This window comes from Nannospalax galili, unplaced genomic scaffold (genome assembly GCF_000622305.1).
Source record: "Nannospalax galili isolate Female #2095 unplaced genomic scaffold, S.galili_v1.0 scaffold212, whole genome shotgun sequence".
NCBI lineage: Eukaryota > Metazoa > Chordata > Mammalia > Rodentia > Spalacidae > Nannospalax > Nannospalax galili.
In genome coordinates, this window is record NW_008333884.1 from 329,594 (window position 1) to 348,973 (window position 19,380).

General features: G+C 52.1%; 1 protein-coding gene across 11 annotated transcripts in view; it reads right to left on the bottom strand.

Moving 5' to 3' along the window:
- Nucleotides 1–315: 315 nt before the first annotated feature.
- Nucleotides 316–19,380, bottom strand: part of Myo18a (myosin XVIIIA) — a 104,512-nt gene continuing 85,447 nt past the window's right edge. For 5 of the 11 annotated variants that reach the window (XM_029561403.1, XM_008828710.3, XM_029561402.1 and 2 more), the window contains 14 exons: nt 19,132–19,255; nt 18,851–19,051; nt 18,186–18,296; nt 17,617–17,721; nt 17,188–17,334; nt 16,684–16,797; nt 15,230–15,346; nt 14,967–15,050; nt 14,422–14,559; nt 13,096–13,281; nt 12,638–12,777; nt 11,830–11,874; nt 8,370–8,492; nt 1,422–1,566 (listed from right to left, as the gene is read on the bottom strand). In XM_029561403.1, the coding sequence (XP_029417263.1) occupies nt 1,422–1,566; nt 8,370–8,492; nt 11,830–11,874; nt 12,638–12,777; nt 13,096–13,281; nt 14,422–14,559; nt 14,967–15,050; nt 15,230–15,346; nt 16,684–16,797; nt 17,188–17,334; nt 17,617–17,721; nt 18,186–18,296; nt 18,851–19,051; nt 19,132–19,255 (1,780 nt within the window). Of the gene's footprint in view, nt 1,567–8,369; nt 8,493–11,829; nt 11,875–12,637; nt 12,778–13,095; nt 13,282–14,421; nt 14,560–14,966; nt 15,051–15,229; nt 15,347–16,683; nt 16,798–17,187; nt 17,335–17,616; nt 17,722–18,185; nt 18,297–18,850; nt 19,052–19,131; nt 19,256–19,380 lie in introns of all 11 variants that reach the window. The other 6 variants (XM_029561407.1, XM_029561406.1, XM_029561404.1 and 3 more) reach the window with 4 other exon arrangements.

Consider the following 19,380-nt stretch of genomic DNA (forward strand, 5'->3'; position numbering starts at 1 on the left):
GTAACCTTTGGAGTAACTAAAGTTCTGAGAAAGGAGAGAGGGAGAGGGAGGAAGAGGGTCAGGGAGGGAGGGTTCTGCCAGCTCTACTAATTTTCAATATAAATGTGAGGGTTCTAGCTTCCTTAACCAAGTAGTCTCTTGCCCACTACCTCAAGCGACTTGCTAAGGCCCTGTGAGTAGCTTTGGTCTGGTATGAGAACAGGCCACAGACCAAGATGGCTCCTCTGCATCCCCATTAGAATCCTACTTTTGTCCCTATGCTGGGACCACCCTGGACTTCCCCTCGGCCTATAGGGAAAGGCAGGGAAACACATGGCCAGGAGGAAAAGGGCCTTTATTTCCTTATATCAATCAGGTCCACAGGGAGAACACAGCCCAGTGAGTACAAACTCAATTGCAGGAAGGAAGGGGGACTGCAGACAGGAGCAGCACCAGGTACTGCCCTTGAGCCCCCAAGTCTGGTGGAGTCAGTGTGATAATGTTTGTAGGGGTAGCTGGGTCTTCCAGACCACTTGTTGCTGTCTTGGGTAAGTGTGTGGGGATGAGGAGATGGGCAGATGAAGATGACACAGGGTGAGGACTTGGGTCTGATATATACCAGCACGACCTTTTAAAACATCCACCTCCCATTGTGCACACAAGTTCTCAGTGCCAAGTGAGCTGCTGGCTGCACTGTGGATGTGAGGAAGGCAAGGTTTAGAAAGCTGAGAACTGGTGCTGGTGGAACAGATTTGCTCTTAAGTAATTGGTCATTGCACTTAACATTCCAAGGAGGCTCACTCAGCCCAAGCCAGAAGCACCTGGTCACCCTCCCCTCAATCCCTACCCTGATTCTTGAGAATCAGCTCTGCTCACCAGTGTCCCCAGCTGTAGCCTGCACCAGAAAGGACCTCAGAAAGAGTGAAGATGGAGATTCCCGAGGTGTCCCATGGGCCCAGCTGCCAAGGCAGCCCCTCCCACTCTCAGGGATGCAGCTGCATGGTTTGGGTATTTAAATTAAAAAATAAAAAGACAGCAGGCACTGAGAAGAGAAAGCCCTCACCCCAGCAGAGAGGAGGCATTGCTGCTCCTTCCTCCCCATGCCCCACCCCCTGCAGCTGGGAGTGGCCCAGCAGGCAACCTATCCACCATCCCTGAGCAGGGGGCTGAGATGAAGGTCCACTGCTGGCTCCATGCAGTGCCAGGCCACCTGCAACGGCCCACAGTAGAAGCCAATAGCATGGCATTTCTGAGGCAGGGAGGAGTCAAAGTTCTCTTTGAAGAAACTCCTCTTTCCCCCACCTCTTCCAGCTGTGAGACACAGCCTGGAAAGTCCCCGACAGAGAGGGCTGAGGTGTTTTCCATGCAGATGGGGCGGACAGCAGTGCCCCCCCCATTTCCTGGGAGAGGTTGTGGGGAGGGCAGTGAGCCACTGCCCTGGGCTATGCATTGGTTTCCGTCAGCTTGGCATCTGTATCGCTGTCACTCAGATAATTGTGGGTGAATCGGGGTCTGGAGGTGCTGTCCACAGGGTCATGTTCATCATCTGATAGATCAGGGGCGAGGGATTTCCAGTGGCTGGTAGGGCTGCAGGGAGAGAGAGGCAAGGTCAAGGCCAAGATACTTCCACCCTGGGGCACCAAGGATCTTTTAGAGCACTTAAAAAACCAAATGTTGCTAGGTCAACGCCCTTCTAGGGTCCTCAGGGAGATACTCAATATAGTTAGAGAAAGAACATAGTTTGCACTCAAAAACCAGGACAGGGAGGCTAGAGGCGGTGTAGGTCCGGCTTCTGTGAATTGAAGAACTGCCTGCATATTCCTGGCTTCTTTTCCTTAGATGCTCGGACTGGTCAGTGAGGGAGGACCCCAGGCACTCTGTGTTTTCAGCTGTCTTCCTCTGATGCAGGCCATCCATGAACTACACAGATGGAGATTCAAGGCTGGTGACTACTTGATTACTTGTCCAAGGAGGAGATTTGGGCGAGTTATTCCTGACAGGATTGTTTCTAAGGAAGCTCTGCCTCCACTGAATTCTCCCAGATCTGAACTTTCTCCTAGCTAGGGTTCCCTTAGGCCTGCAAGCACTTGACCATCTTCTATTAGAAAAGGAATGAAGATCAGGAAGCAGGGGCTGGCAAGACCTGTTTGGGGGGCAGGGGGCAATGGGAAAAGCCCTTAACCCCTTGGAATCTTCATCAGGCCTCTGGCTCTAGAAGACTCCAAGTGTCCCCAAAGATATGAAGCATTATCCTCTGGAGGAAGTGCCATTGTGGCATCTACCTTGGGGATAGGACTTCATCTTCCAGTTCCATTCACACTCTTCTTTCCCAGAGCTTAGAAGCCCTCTCCTGTCCCCACTGTCTCTGTTCAAGTGCACTATAATCTAATACCACCAGAGGAGAGAGTCCAGCATGGCTTCACCCCTACCAGTGTTCTGTACATAGCCAGGTCCCTGAAACTGCGGCTCTCCTCTGTACTCTGAGTGACAGAGGGACATAGCCCAGCCTTCAGGTCCTAGAGAGTTTCTACAATCCCCAGGCCTACTATTCTGACTTAAGATTCTGAGGAAGGCTCTTTATTTACAGGTCCTTTTAAAGTTTTAGGTCCAAACAATAAAAGGAAGAAACAGGGTTCTAGGAGAAAGAACCATATTCTTAGGTTTCCCCAGAGGTATTAGTGAGACCCACAGAAGAAAGGATTCAACCACTGGCTCCTCCTGTGTGTGAGGTACTGCCCATGCCCCCTAGATATTATTGTACTGTCTTATTCTTCCCAGCAACCCTATGAAATATTATGAGGAAGCTGGTTCAAAGAGGTCACAGAGCCAAAACCTAAACCTAACCCTGAACCTGAATCTCTGCCTTAGGATATTCTGTGACTAGATTAGATGCCAGAGAAGAAAACAAGACCAAACCTGAAGTCTCCTGCTGGCCCAGGGGAGGGCTCAGGGTGTATAAAGATAGATTTCTTTGTCCCTGGGGGGGAAGGAAGAGCCTGAGAGAATATATGTTCAATTACATAAAATGGCTCAGCAATAGGGCAGTCTGGTTAATAGTTATTGTATTTCTCATGAATGAATTACCATTTTTAAAGGAATCAGAATAGCACAAAACACAATACAGACTAGACGGAACATAAACGAATCTTACTTTGATGGGCCAGAGGCACTTACAGTCTGGCAGTATTTCTGGGACAAAATTATAAAACTCAATAACTGTGCAATACAGAAAAAAATGGGGTCATTGTAGCCTTGGGGTGCTTGAATCCTGAATTAGTGGGAGCCAGTTGTTTTCATTTTTTACATAGGATTTCTGGACACCCAGTGCTAAATGTTTGCTGTTAGGCTTTGAGGGATGACAGTGGGGGTTATTTCATGGGCACATGGGAGATGCCAGGGATGGGCTCCAGATGCCAAGGACTTACCCTTGGAAAGTCCAGCCCTGTGTGACCTGCTACTTCTGTTTCTCACCTCTTCACAGGGGGCTCCAGCCTCCATATTTCAGACACAGGCAAACACCAGCCAAGTTTTTACACTCTTGCATCAGAACACTGAGTACAGACAGAGGCAGGCAGAGGCATCTGAGGAGGGGGCAAGCTCTGTGGTTTGCTCTTCCCTGGACTGAGGATCCACAAGATCCTCTGCTGTCTACTTTGTGTTCTCTCTGGACAGTCTCCAAAGTGGCTTCTATGACCTCAGCCATCAGTAAGCCAACAACAGGCAGCTCCCCTCCTCCCCAGGGCAAAAGTCAGGGCTGGCAATTGGAACTTTTTAACCAAATTGTTTAAAAAGCTTTCCTCCCAACAAGTCAGTGTCTCCTGCTCAGTGCTGTCACAATTTGGTACACAAGGTAATTCCTGCTGAGAGAGCCAGGGTGCAACTCCCCTCCCCTTGACTTTGCTAGGATGCTGCATTGGAAATTCTCTACTGGTCCTTCTCCCCAAGTAGGAAGCCAAAATTTGGCTCTGTTCCTACCCTACTCCCATCCTTGACACCATATTGAGCCCAAAGGTGGTGGGTGCCAGTGAGGTTCCCTCTACCCCGCCCCTGCCTTTTTTTTCCTGCTATGAGGTGGTTGGCTGGGTTTTGGCTGGGGGTCACTCTACCAACAGTGACTCCAATCCTCAGTGGGGCACAGTGTAGGGTTTTAGGTTTAATCCGCTTTCCTGGTAGACAAAAGCAACAGAGCTGGGGGTGGGGTGCAGAAACAGGCTTTGTCTCACTCTTGTTTGATGTCGGGGAGCTGGAGACACTGGAGTCTGAAATCTGCTAGTCACCAGTCTGGGAAAGCCCAGTGAGGCGCATGCCTCCTTCTGGGGAGAGGTGTAGTGGGCAGAGAGGCCTGGCCTTCTCTGTTTTCTAGATTTCCCTTTCTATCTACCAACTGAATTCCTGACCTGGGGTACAAGGCAGTAAGCAAGGCTGCTAAAGGGAGGCTGAAATCACAGACCAAATATTTTGACTGTATTACCTCCCCACTGCCCACCTCCACCCCTCCTGCCAGCCATGGAGCCGACAAAGGCCACAGATGCTTCCTACTTTCCCTAGAGCACCCTGCAACCATCTTCCACACGGGAGAAATGACAGAGCAGTGCTGAGATCAAGCGGTGGTTTCAAAGCTCAAGCCTGAGAAATGGGCTGGCCACCAGCCTGGTCTGTATTTAAGTGCTACCGCTCTACCTCACTTCTCCAATCCCTTCTCCTCTCCCATTTCCAGATGGCCACAGGTAGGTTCCTCTTGCTTCATTCCTTGAAGCAGGCCACCTTCAATGGGCCCCTTTTGGTGTAGTCCATCCACCAGCTGACAAGCATGCCAACAGATGTATTAGTTCATGCATCTGGGAAACAGTTATGTTGCCCCAGGGGGCTGCACTCTGAGGTTGTGCCTCCTGGGAAGAAGCAAGCATGCCCTGGGAGGGTCCATGCTGAAAATGCTTCACACCACCTCTCAACAGGGGTGATCCAAAAATGTCACCACCCACCAGGGAAACTGGCAACAATGGGATTCCAATGAGTCAGGTTCTGTCTCTCTTTCCTCTGAAGGTGTGGGCACAAGGGCCTAACTGCTACATCTCCCTCCCCACAGGGAGAAGATCTGGAGGAGGCAGGAGAGCCAGGAGGGGGCTGTCACTCAGCAGCTGCTAATTTCTATTCATTAGAACCTTATAAGATGAGCAGAGCTGAGGTGACACCCATGTGTGGGCTGCAAGTGAGTGGGAGGGCTGGGGAGGCATCAGGCATCTCCTGGGTCTACTGCAGGGTGTGGTACAGTGTGGGCTGCAGCTTGAGATCTATGCCTGGGAGGAAGGTGGCTCCACAAATGGGGAGAACAGAGCAAAAGGCCTCATAATAGCTAGCAGCCCTTGACATACCAACTCACAGCTAAGGTGTCATGTCAGTCTGGACCCTTTTCTAGGCCCAGCCTGGTGTATGAAAGCTCTGAAACGGGGGATGTGTGACACCTATGTGTCATCCACACGCTTTGCATTCAGCTATTTGAGAAGTGGCTAAGGTCAAGGGTGTTAGAGTTAAGACGATCCCAGTAGCTCCCAGCAACATCACTTCCCAGTTGTGTGACCTTGGAAGGTGACTTAACCTCTCTGAGCCTCAGCTTTCTGTCTATGAAACAGCTGATCAGACCTTTGTTGTGGGGTTATGGTGAGGATTAGCACGTAAAACACAGCACAGGAGGCTGGTCTCTAGCTCAGGGGAGGTTGGAGCTTCAATCTGCTGCCTGGGCTCAGGCCTCAAAGAGAAGGACTAGCCTTGAAGATCCCAGTTCTCCAAAGTAGCAGCCAGGACGCTCTCTGAGGCTAGACTGACCCAAGAAGATGCAGGTAGAGCCTGAGGTGGTGGTTGTTGGGTCAGGGAGATGTTAGATCACACTGGGTGGGGCACACCATGCTACACTCCACAACAGGTGCCACCTACTGTGCTAGTCACTCTCTGGCCGGTACAGATAGCGCATCATCAGGCTGTCCACCTCTTTTTTACGCTTCTTCTCCTCCTTCTTCGATCTCCGGGGTGCCTGCCCAGCCTCCTCGCTGTCTGCAGCTGGGCCCTTCTTCACGCTGGACCGGCTATGGCCTGAGACTGTGGAGCCACTGGATGATGATGAGGACTCAGACTCTGTCTCTGTTTTCTTTCTTCTTGATTTGGACTTCTTGTTCTTCCGAGAGCGCCCCTTCCTCCGCCTTTTGGGCTCGGAGGAATCTTCAGAGCTGGAGCTGGAGCTGCTCCGTCTACTCCTGCGCTTGCTCCGGCTCTTGCGGTCACTGCGCGACCCAGAGACATCCACAGCTGATGCAGAGCGTCGAACGCTGGTGCCTCTCTCTGGAAGGTCCAGCTGTACACTCCGGGCACTCTGAATGCTCTTCCGGTCGTCGTCCTCAGAGTCAGGCTCCAGGCTGCTCCTCTGGAATGGCACGGGTTTGTAGCTCAAGACCTCGTTGATGGCAGCCTCCAGGTCTGGGTCCAGGTAGGAGTGACGGCTGACTGGCCGGATGCTGGAGCTGACCGGCTCATCGGCGGTAGAGGCTGAGGACGAGCCCCCGGGCTGGGGTGGGACGGACAGGCTACGGGCCAGCGATGGGTGGCTGTACTGTGAATGTGTCTCGCTGAGGGCCACACTGGCTCCGTCATCCCACTCATCCAGGCAGCTCCGGCAGAGGGACAGGCGGGAGTCAGGGCTCCCTCTGCTCAGGCCCGGGGCCCTGCTCCAGGAAGGGCTGAGGGTCCTAGATAGACTGTCAAGCCTGGAGGTGCTACGTCGGGAGCTGGGTGAGCCTGACAGTGAGAAGCTCAGCGAGGAGCGGGCACCGTCCTCCCTGGAGCCTCGCCGCGTGGCCGAGGAGGCCCTGCTGACCGGCGCCGAGACCGCTGAGGCCCTGTCGAAGTCCGACCCCCATCGCTTCTCCAGCCCCCGGCCGGTTCTGCTCCCAGCCTCCGAGAAGATGGAGCCGCAATCACCTGGCTCCTCAGACCTCCTGCCCTGGGCTTGTCCGGGCTCCTCCCTGGTGCCCACCCGGGCCTTCCTGGGGGGTCTCTCGGGGGAGGGGGCACGCTCACTCAGGGTGGTGAGGAGCGAGTCTTGGTCCCCCGTGCCCCCGATGGAGTCCTTCAGGGTGAGCCGCTTTCGGTAGCTAAGGGAGCTGAGTGCAGAGGAGGGTCTCTCCTCTGGACCCTTGCCCTCCTTAGGGAGGTTGTTAAGGGCCGTCCTGGGTAGGACAGGAGGCCCAGGAGGAAAGAACCCAGAGTGGATGCAGGGCAGCCAACAGAGAGAGAGAGACACAGAGAGAGAGAGACAGAAGCATTAATGAGAATAAAGACACAGGGGAGGGAGGAGGAGAAACACACAGCCCTGGCAAAGTGGTGGTGAGAGCATCCGAGGAAATGAAGCAAAATAATTTGCGTCAGTGAAAATAGCTTCATGGAGAATGTCATGTAAATTAGACTATTGTTCTATTTCATCACTTTTCCCCCTCTAAAACGTTTAGTTCAATTTATTTCATTGTCAACTACCTGGAGCCTTATGCCACACTGTGGTGAACGGCAGTGGGGCGGGAAAGGCGGCATTATCTGCAATAACAAAATGTTGTTTGGCCGAATAAATTAAACCAATTACAGGGGGCTGCTGGGTGCTGGTGGTAAGGGGCTTGCCTTGAGGAAGGGACCTGGGGGCATTGGAGAAGAGGGAGAGCGATTACTTTTTCTACTAAGACCACCTACTATTTCTAGAGGGATATGAAAGGGGTGGGAGACTCTGTGAGAGGGAGTACAGGGAAGAGGCCTTAGGAGTAAGGTAGCCTGGGCTAGTTCTGCCTCCCAGTAGTGAAAGAAAAGTGGGAGCTCTGGCTTCCAGAGGCAGTTGTCTGTATGATCAGAAGATTATGACTAGCTAGAAAGTAGGGGAGCAGGTTCCCCCCAGGGAGTGTCAGGAGAGCCAGCGCAGGGGCAGCGAAAAGCTTAGAGGAAGCAGAGAGCAGGCAGAGGAAGACAAAATGCGACTGCAGCTATGGCAGGACCTGTGGGGAAGCAGTGCCTTTTCATCACTATTCCTGAGGATGGCAGAGATCCAGAGCTGGCCAGGGCTGCCCTGTGTAGGGCTATAGGATCCAGAGCCCCCAGTGCCCTACCCTAGTCTGATTCAAAGGGTACCAATGGTTAGATGGTTGCTGACTGGGCAATTGGGGATGAAGCTAAACCTATACAAGAGCCCAGACCCAAACAGGGAAATGTTATCTGGGAAATAGACATAGAGCCTGGCTAAGCAGCTGGCCTATTTCTTTCAACAGGCAACCATATGGCCTAAGGCCTGCCCTCTTGGTGCTAAGACACTGACCAACCATGACTGGATGGCTTTTTCTTCTAGTTCTAGGACAACAGCTCACCTGGAACTCTTCAAGCTACCATCATCAGAAGCTGCTTTGGAAGGTCCTTTGTTCTTGGACAACCAGGACTTGACCCCGTCGACCCGGTCCTCCAGCTCTGAGTCCACATCTGAGTCCCCCTCACTGTTGAGTAAAAAGGTAGGCAAAGCCAGGCAGATGGGGATTGCCTGTTGGCCAGGATAGACAGCAGGAAGGGGAGCAAGGTGCATCTTAGGCAGAGGTGGAGTGCAGGTGGCATACACATTGGTCAGTGAGGGAGAACAAAGAGGTTAGAATGAGCACACCACCTACAAGGAACCTGTCTCCATTTGGCAGACCATACTGTGTGATAGGCACTAAGAAGACCCTGAGGAGCACACAGGTACCCCTTAATCCAAGTACAAGCTATTCATCTGGCCAACCAGAAGAGAATGACAGGCAGGCCATCCATTTAGCGATTCCAACCATGGCTCTTGGTTAAAAAGAAATCTTGAGGGCTGATGAAATGACTCAGTGGATTATAGGTGCTTGCTGTCACATAGGATGGCTTGAGTTTGAGTCCCAGAAACCACATAGTGTCCTCTGACTTCCACACATATGCTGTGGTATACTCACACCCATGCATACACATATACATATGTACACCCACATATAAATAAATGCATTTTTTAAAAGAAGTCCCTTCGGCTTCTTCTTGAGGCTTATATTGTTATTTCTTATTTGATACACCTCAGACTGTGGCTACTGCTGTCATCACTTTCTATGTTTTTATGGTATTTTTATGATAAGAGCAGGGCTGCTAGCCACAGGGTAGAAGAAAGGGGCATCACATGACTTCAGTTAAAGTTGAACCTGGAGTTCTCCTTAGCTGGTAGTGTCACAAACCTAGGTTAATGAAGCACCAGCTATATTCCAGACTTACCTTGTGGTTTCCCTGGCCCTTAGAAAAAAGAAAGGAAAAGGAGAGGCCAGGCCCGAGGATCTGGCAATGGCTTGAAGATACAGATTGTTCCAAGAAGCCCAGCTGGGCTCAGAAAGTCTCAGACCAGGGTTCTAACTCTCCAGGTCTCCTTATCCTTCCTTCAGGTAGCCTGTTCCCCACTGCTGCTTCTGGACAGACTGACCCCAGGACCTTTAAGAAAGTCCCCAAAGAGTCCAGTTTTGAGGCTAGAGTCATGGTGACCTCCTCATGAAGCAGCAAGGGCATGGTGATGGTTTCTGAGTGAGAATGCTTTGCAAATTCTGCAAAATATCTGCTCACCAAATTCCCCTGCTATGGAGAGACTTAGATTTCTCCTTGATATAAATTTCCTTTCATCTGTGTCAACAGGAGTGGCCCCATTCCTGAATTATGTTTATGAATAAATAGCCACACAGGCACACACACACATACACACATGTACACACATGAAAACATGCACATTCCCATCAGAGAAAACCACTAGACTCAGCTCTGGGGACCACATGACTCAGCTCTGGGGAGCATGAGAGAGCCTGACGCATGGGGAGGGGAATAAAGAGGCATATTTTACGGGCTTCCATCAAATACAGAATTATAACAAAGATGAGGACTGCTGATGCCCCGGGTAAACAGGAGTTTAGCAGGCAGCCCCAAAACCACTAATGAAAGCCCTGTGCCCATCCAAGCCTGGTAGATTTACTATGGCTCACGGGCCCTATGGAATGCCAATAACTCCTGATTTATATACCCATGCAAAAAAACCTCCCTCTATAGCTTCAGAGCCTGTAATTTATCACCACCGTTCATAACCATATTGATTGCCTTTAGAAAGGAGGTACTGTATGCATCGCAAAATCTATGTCTACATGTTAAAAGCATTTCTGTATAAATCTCCCTTAATACTGCACTGTTTACTGCTTTCATTAAGGATATGGCAATAACAACTGTATCTCTAAGTAAATCGAAACATTATTTTTCTGCCCGTCTTAGCATGCTGGCTCGATAACTTGAAGCTGGGGTCCAGAGCTGCTGAGGAAGGAGCCACTCTACCTCTTTGTCATTGGCAGAACCATCTAGAATCACACGTTTTTATGCACCTGCTTTGACTGCATGGTTTTGTTTGTATGTGTGTGTGTGTGTGCGCAAGTGTTCGAGTCTGTGTACCTGACTATAGTTTGGAACATGATCTTAAATGTGCATTTTATCAGTCCTTGGAGCGCCTTCTGCCTAAGGATGGCAGGGATGGAACATACAAGGGACAGACAGGTCTAGTCCTAGAATACAAATTTTCTTCCTTACATTCAGAGCAGTCTGTGGGTTGAGAAGCCGGCCTGCCTAGCCTTACCTTCCCTTTAGCTGCAAATATCCAGGCAATGTTCGGGTTCTTTTCCTTAAATAATCAGACCCGTAAACGAACTCGAGGGGCAGGCAGGCTCAGGGGGCAGTTGAAATTTTAAATGGTCGGAATTAAACCTTGTGTCAAATACAATTTATGTCCAGGCTCATGTGCTATTAGTTAACTGGGAGCCGAATCACAGGGGAACAAACAAACGGAGACAGAACGGCGGGGGATATTAATTGTGTGTGACAACCGGGCTCCAGCGGCCCTCTATCACTGTTACACACTATTACATTTATCATTAGCTCTCTCGGAGTCCTTTGCACAGCCGCCAGCCCATCCTGGCCAGGGGAGGAGGCCTGCCAGGCAAGAGAATGGGGTGGAAATTCAGTGCCATGCTGAAAAAAACAACCTCCCAAAACAACCCTGTCGAACTTGACAGAGGATCAGCTGGATCTGCCTGAAGGCCTACACATCTGCACTGCTGTCCAGCTTCCACCCAGAAAGAAAGAAAAGAGAGGGGCAGATTTCCTAGGCCTCCTGCCACCTGACAAGCAGCACCATCACAGACACAGCCCCCCACTATCACTGCCCCAGGTGCCCTCAGGGAGCAAAGTAAACACAACCAGTTATGTTTCTTTCCCCTGACACAGGAGAGTAGCCTGCATTTGGCTGCCTGAATGCTTTCTCCAAGTAAGCAGCTATGAGACACCCCTCACCCTCTTCTGCCAAGAGGAGGAGGCAGACCTTAAACATGAAACAGACCCATTCTTTTCAGGTAGCTCAGGTTCCCAGAGTTCAAGGATGTGAGCATATCTAGCCTGAACACATGACCCCCAGAGAGACAGGCCAGGGAAGTGGCCACACTTGGTTCCTAAAGAGGGAAGGGCTAGCACTCAGGAGGGGCCATGCTTTCTGGCAGAACATCATCCTCTCTACCAGGGCCATGAGGGCCAGCTTGGCCTTCTAGGAACACACTTCATTGCTGCCCAGCCCTTCCATTCCCCACCTCCTAAGGACAGTCAGTGGTGTTAGCAGTACAGACTAGCTAAAGAGGGAGTGTGAGGAGGCTGTGTATCTGCATGCGGCATGCAGCAGGGGCCCCTGGCGGGAAGTCCATTGTTAGGGGTGGTTAGACACCCTTGAGGGAAGGCAGAGAGCACATGCACTCTGGTCCTCACAGTTTATTCTTTCTTTTCTGATACTTTGTCACCATATCCTGCAAACTAGAAACAGAAAGAAAATGGTGGGCAAGGGGGCCAGAAGAAGCAGATGGGGGGAATAAAAAAAAAAAATCAATGGACACACTGAGGTGAACCCTCAGTAAAGGCCAGCTCTGCTTCCTTAGTAAAGGCCAGCTCTGGTTGGCTGAGTCCAGGCAGAGATAAGTGACCAGGCCTGGGCTACCCTCAGCATTTAACCCTCAGCCCAAAGGAGCAAGCTCCCTAGGCTGCCCTGACCTACCCACAGGGTGAGGTCTGGTCCTGAGGCAGGAGGTGGAGGGGAGGTCAGGTCTGGGTCTACCTGGCCTGGTCTCATCCTCATACTGCTAGTGCTCTCAATTTCTGACTTTCTTCTCAGCCTAGGACTACAAATCTCTTTCCCTCTCCAAAACCATTCCCTGGGTGGGTTTTATGAGAGAAAATCTCAGGCACAGTAACAAGGCACCACAGCCTTTAAATCTCTGTTCTCCCCAGAGTCGGGCAGGCACCATTGGAGATGCAGCTAAACGGGGGAATATTTCTTGGAAAACAGGCAGTGCTGGAAAGCCAGGGCCTCAGGAGGCATGGGGAAGGAAGCATGGGAGGAGGGGAGGGCGTTTCACCTCCAATACCTAGCCCACCCACAGCCTCTGGGACCCAGGTCTGGCACTGGGAGGGTGGGTTGGTAGCTTGAATGACAGAGGTTGCAGCTGTCACCTGGGGTCTGGTTCCACTATGGTCAAGCAGGTGTTTGCTCTACCTGAACGCCACAGAATCTGCCCTTTACCTGTTGATAAGGTCCTCATTCTCATCGCTCTCCATCTCATCCTCAATGGCTGCCTGCAAGTCCCCAATTCGCTTGAATGCCAGCTTTAGGTCAGCCTGCAGGCTTTGGTTAGCAGCTTCCAGACTCTCCAGGTCCATCTCCTGGGGGGAGGAGGGGCATCCAGTGTGTAGGACGGCCATATTTTCCCCCAGCTCCCCAGAAAGAGCCTGCAGCAAGTCACTTCCTGCCAGGCAGGAGTCACCTGGGTGCTGCTCCAAGCCTCCAGAGGTTTCTCTGTTCAGGGGCTACTAGGCTAGTGGGGCCTGGCCTCACCTGATGGAAACTCTGGGGCTACCCTTGATTCTGTGGCTTGTTCTTGGGATTGAAGTGCTCCCTCACAGCCCAGGGTGAGGTGGGTGTGTCCGTAGCATGACTCAGGGGACCTCCAGCTTGGGACCCGTGGGGAGTGGAAGCATTACCAGCTCATGCTTCTTGCGGCTGGCCTCAGCCTCCTTCCTGGCAAGCTCGCCCATCTCCTCCTTGGTGTCACGGAGCTGCCGCTGGAGCCTCTTATTCTGTTCCTTCTCACGGTTCTCAGCTGCAGTATGCTGGTCCCGTTCCTCAGTCAGCTTCTCCATGTTTTCTTTGAGCCGGTTGGCCAGGCTCTGGGTGAACAGGTTGAGAAGAAAGACCAGCAGGTAGGCCATCAACCAGCCAGAGGGGCTATTGGCAGGGTTTGGACCTGGAAGCTGGGCCAAGCTCTAGCCCTACTACTCAGCTGTGAGGGAAGGAACTGGGGCCTGAGAAAAAATAGTGACAAATCCAGAAGGCAGACTCTTTACCAGCTCAATGGCCTCTTCTGCCACCTGCTCCATCCTTCTCCTACAGCCTGCTCTGCAGACAGAAAGGCTGATGGGGGTAGCGGGGGAGTTGGTGGGAGAGCAACAGGGAAGCTCCTCAGCTGCCACAATGAGCACATCCTAGGCAGTTCTGATGATGCTTAGACAGGTGCGCTTAGTCAGGTGTCCACAAGCTCAGAAACTTCAAGACAGGTAAGTGGGAAATAAACAATTCTTATGCCTCTCTCTTTTACCCGGGGAGGGCTGGAGCACACTGGCTATAGGAGACCAGAAGAGGAAGGGGTTAAGCTGGAATGCGGAGATTCCATTGGGAGGAAGGAGGAATAAAAACACAAAGAAGAAAAGAGGTCAACCAAAACAGGGGAGAAGGGTTAAAGGAAAGAAAACAAGATAAAGAGAGGAAGAATGGAAAGAAGAGAAATGAAGACGCTGGAAGAGTAATTAAGAGGGACAAGATTGGGGAGAGTGGAAACAGAGAGAATAGGGCAACAGAGGAAGAAGAAAGGGGAAAAGTGGAGCTGGCAAGAAGTGAAGAAAAAAGGAAGGGGAGAAGAGGAGCAAGCCAGGAGATGAGAACAGACTTCAGCCCTTGGAGCAGTGGCGCCATCCGCTGCATATTTATGACCCTGCTAGAGAGCGAGTGAGGGGGACAGGAGGTGGGGGGAGCTTGTGGCAGAGGAAAATATGAAGACGAAAAGCTAAGCTGCTCTGGTCCCTTGGCAGAAAGCAAGCATGGATCCAGAATGTAAAGCAGGGAGGTTTGGAGGGGCCCAGGGAGCAGGCCAGGCAGGCGGGGAGGGGAGCTCCCGCCCTATCAGCTGGCCTGGCAGCTTGGCAGAGGCCTCTGAGGAGTGTCCTTGGCCTGCACAGCCCTGCGGAGCATGCGTGATTCCAGGCACTAGGGCAGTTTTGCTTGGCTTGCAGCAAGCAAGAAGCTGAACCCACCTCCAGACGCTTCACTTGGGTCCTTTCGAACTCCAGGCGTGTCTCCAGCTCCCGGATCTTTGCTTCCTGTCTGCTCACAAGGGACTTGTCCACCATGGACTGCTCTAGGAACTCCACCTGGCTCTGCAGGGCTTGTAGCTAGGGGTAGAGGGAGCAAGAGAAGAAAGAACTGAGTCCAGAAAAGGGGGGCGGGGGGAGTAGCAGCAAGTCTGGGGCAGGCAATATCACCATGGTGACCAGAAGGCTAGGGCAGGGAGGGATGCACAGAGAAGGGTGGGAAGAGGCTCCCCCACCCCAGCAGACATCCCCCATCTGCCCCAGCACTTGGCAGAGCTCTTGTTCTGGACCAGAGAGAGAATAGAAATATGAAGTGAAGCAGCCAAAGCCAAAATGTCTACCATGGTGATGTGGCTCTAGGCCTAGCTCTTCCTGCCAGTTTACACTGTTCTGTGGCTCACTGATGGCAGAGAAAAACACCCTCCATGATCAGTGGTTCATCCCCAATGACCCGTGCTTTCACTCCCAAGGGAAACCTTGGTATCCACCTTCTCCTGCAGCTCTTGCTTCTCCTTATTGGCTTCTTCTAGCTGGGCTTGGAGATCATTCATCTGTGCCATGTCCCGGGAGGCCTGGGTAAGAGGGAAGAGCATGGGGGATAGAGTCCCCCCCCCAAACAAATCCAGCCCCTAACCACTAAGAGGCAGGGCACCTAGACTCCCATGCCCTGTCTCCCCAGAGGAGTGGCTGGCTGGGGCCCATGAGGCAGCCCAGAAGATGGTGACCACAATGCCATTCCTGACAGGGGTACCTGAGCTACTGCTGCCTTATGCTTCTTCATCAGCTCATTCATGTCCTCCTGATCCTCTTCCAGCCGGTTCTGGATCTCATTCTTCTCACGCTGAAGGCGGCTCAGCTGCTCCTCCAGCTGGACAGAGGTAGAGACAGATCAGAGGGTATCAGGCCTGTATCTGCAGGCCCTGTGGTGGCAAGTCCTAACTTGGCCCCTTCACACTACCTCTTCTAGGTAGGGGTGGCAGTGTGGTAGGAAAATGATGGTGGGCTGGAGTAGGTTCTAGAACCAGTGAAGCTACCTGACAGATTCTAGGCAGGGAGATGAGGGATAGGGCTGTCTGTGCAGGACAGGCAGACCCTAGGCTTCCAAGCTAAATGACAGCTGCTTTGTGGCAGTTCTTTCAAGGCTAATGAGAAGGCAGAGAAATTCTGCCCAACAAATGACCCATCATCCTGGCACATCAGCCTAGGCCCTGGCCTGAATGCACTCGCCCCACATCAAACCCCAGGAAAGGACCTTTCAAGTTGGTGACATGCTCTGGCATGGATTTTGCATCCCTGGGGGATGGCCCACTCTTGGGTCAGCTAGCTTCTCCAGCTTTGGGGGAGGGGGAAGACAGACACCAGCAGTTTCAGGAAATGAATGAATCTATTAGCCTGTAATTCCAAACCAAAATGACTGCGTTGGCTCCTTCTCTGCCCCATCCATCTTGTTACTGGGCTGTGGGGAGCTGGGGAAGCCTCAGCCAAGAAATTTATTAACTCGGATTTAAATAAAATGGTAATTTTATAACAGCCTTTTTTAATACAATTAAGGAATTTGAATTACTCACCTGAAAACTGCTGAGGAGCACAAATGTCACAAGGATAAATCAAGCCCGTGAGATTGGCATCTCTCGGAAGCAGGGTGACTGTCAGCTAGGGGCCATGAAGCCAACAGCTAAACCTAGCCTTCTCCCCCCTCCCAACTCCCTGCCCAAGGAAGTGCCAGTGGCCGCATCCCAGGAGTGAATTCTCAGCCGATGGATGGGCCGTGGGAGAGGTGGAGAATTAAAAGGGAGGCATTAAATAAAAGCTCTAATTAGCTGCCGCTTGGGCTTGTCAGTGGGCTGGGCAGGGGGAGGGACAGGAAGCCGAGCCATCCCATCCTCTTATCGGTGCTTCGGCTAATCTCGAGGCACCTGTTTACATCCCTCAGTCACATTAGCAGTCTTTATTTATGATTCGGGGCCTGCGGCCAAGCTCCCACAGGCAGGTGGTTAAATAGGGAGATGGGCCCTGGCTGGCTTCCTCTTCTGCCAGCCCTCTCTCCTCTCAAGATTCTGCTCTGAGTATGGAAAAGCAGAGGATGGGGGCTACTGTCCTGCAGAAACCCTTGGCATAAAGGGATCTGTGTGGGGTAAATGCAGCCCCTGTCATGGCTCTACTACCCCTAAGTCCCAGCCCTGTCCTGTATACCCAGCCCCTCACCGCTGTCTTGGCTTTGGCGATATCATCAATCTGCAGGTGCAGGTCTTCCATCTCCACCTCCATTGCTTTCCGTGCTTTCACAGCTGCTGCACAGGTGAACTCTGACTCCTCCAGCTAGACAGAGAGCCACCCCAACCCCAGGGAGAAACGTCAGCCATGCTTTGGGGCAGAAGGACTGTGTAGGGCACTGGTCTCAGGGGAGAAGGGGCCCAGACCTCCCCCTTCCCCTCTTCTTCCTCCTCTCCCTCCTCTCCCTTTCCTCCAGTGACAGAGATGGTAGGCTCCAAGTCTTATCTAAACCACTCTGGGGCCTGGTAGTCATGCTGTAGGGCATACACAGACCTGCGGGAATCTGGCTGCTGTAAGTGGCTTCCTCCCCACTTGCCCATCATCTTCCTTCTCAAGGATTCAAGAACCAGCAAGAGGAATGAGCAGTTTTCTTAACTGAATAAATGAGCTCCCTGGCTGCCCACAGAACCAGTGGCTTCCTCTGGGCAAAGGTACCTGGTTCTTCAGCTGAGCAATCTCCCTCTTGCTAGGGGCATTGTTCTTCAAGTGGTCCAGCATGATCTGGGCATCTGCCAGCAGGGCTTTAGTGCGCTTTAGGTCTTTCCGCAGCCGCTTCTCGGACTCAAAGTCTCGCTGGTTTACCTGGGGGTGGGGGTGGGGGCGCACAGGCACCATTCAGGAGTGCATTGAGCTCTACTCTGGGGCATCCATGAGTCCTTCCCAAGCTGAATCCTCACCTTGCCCATCCCCAAAATGAGCAAGGATACTGAACATACCAGGATCATGCCAGCCAATGAGAAAGGCCTGGGTGATGGAGAATAGTGCCCCTGTCAACCTCCACCCCTCCCATCCCTGGATTTCTGTCCTTATGATTCCTGTTCTCAGGCTTGTGGGGTAGGCAGCTGACTGGGCATCCCCACACACCTGGTCACTGAGAGTGGTGAGCTTGCTCTCCAGCTCCCTCTTTTCCCGCAGAGCCTTCTGCTTGTCCTCATACTCCTCCTCAAGCTGCACCTCCATCTGTTTTAACTGGAAAGTTGTGGGGCAGAGGCTCATTGTTCCTTTCATCCAGGGTGAGCAGTCCCCTCCCATGCTGAGTCTCTCACCCCAGAACAGTAGGGCAGGGCTGGGTGTGGGTGACCCTAGAGAGGTGTAAGTCACATAGCCGCTACTACAGCCACACTGGACCTCATGCAGTGTGGAGACCTGTTCAGCTAGGCTGGCTAACAATGGCAGCCTCAGAGGAGTGCAGCAAGGGACAGTGAAGGCTGTGACTTGGCACAGAAGGTGGAAGACAAAGGTTCTTCAAGGGTCTAAGCTTCTCTATAGACTGAAAGGTATAGCCCAGCCAAGACCAGAGTCCTAAGAGGAGATTCCTGGGTCTAGAATAGCAGAAGACAGAATGGCTAAGATGTAAACAAAGCCCCTTACTTTCAAGTGGTGATGAAGAAACAGATCCTTATACCAGTCTGGAAAGTGCCCAGATACCTTACCTTCTTCTGACATGACTGCCGGGCCTCCTCTACCTCCTCATCCCGACTCTCCATCTCCTTGGAATGGGTCTGTCTCATCCGCTCCATCTCCATCTCCAAACGTAGCTTGGCCTAGAGGTTTGGGAGTCAGAACTGGGTTCTTTTCTCAATAAGGTCCTGCCTGAAGTGCAGCTCTCCTGGGTTCAAGAGCAGAGACCATCTCCATCACAGTTCTCTTTGCCAGCTTACACTCTGCTCCTGGCAGCTGGCTTCTCCAGAGAAGCTGTGGTGTGCTTCCTTACTAGATGCCTGGCCCAAGCCCAAGAAGAGGCTGTGAGGTAGAGACAATCTTGAAGTTTTCCCGTGGCAGGTCTCCCTGAACTGACTTGGTTGCTTAGTCACATGCTAGTTGGACTCCTGGCCCTCTGGCTGCACTATCTTCTGATTCCCTCCTCACTAGAGCTCAACCCAGATCTGCTGTTATGAAAAGCTCCATTACAGTTTAACTGTCTTCACACTGTGGCTGGCACAATCTAGATACTCACTCAACATTTTATGAGTAGGTGAATGAGTAAATGATTGAATGAATGAATGAATGAGTGAGTGTGGAACTGGCCAACACCCTGATTTAATGGTGAGAGATTTCCGCTATGCCTCCATCCTTCCCTTGGTCAACCCTCTGGTACCTGCTCCAGCATCTGGATGGTCCCCGCCTGTTCATCCAGCTCCTCTTCCTGATCCTTGACTTTGGCCTCCAGGTCCCGGAGCTGCTTCTTGACTTTAGCCAGAGAAGCCTCATCCTTAGACTCTTGAGAAGAAATGTCCTGAAGTTCAGCCTCCAGTGAGATGACCTTCTGGGTAAACCCCGCAATGTCCATGTCTTTTTCCTAGAGCAAAAGGGAAGGGAAGGTTGGCACGGCTCCAAGTTGTGGAGGGGATGAGGCAGAAAGAGGTCAGACCTGCATACCTCCAGCTGCTGCTTCAGGCTGAAAGCCTCAGCCAGGAGCATGTCTTTCTCCCGCTGCAGCTTCTCCCGCTGCAGCTTCTCCCGCTGGGTCTCCTCGTGTGCCTGGGAGAGTTCACTGTCAAACCTGTGTGGAAGCACGGTGGCCTTCTCAGAAATGGACAGAGTTGGGTCTCCAGCACACAGGGGCTGCTGGGAAGTGATGCCAGGAATAGAGGCACTGCATCAGCCGGGCTAGGGGGGCTCATGCAG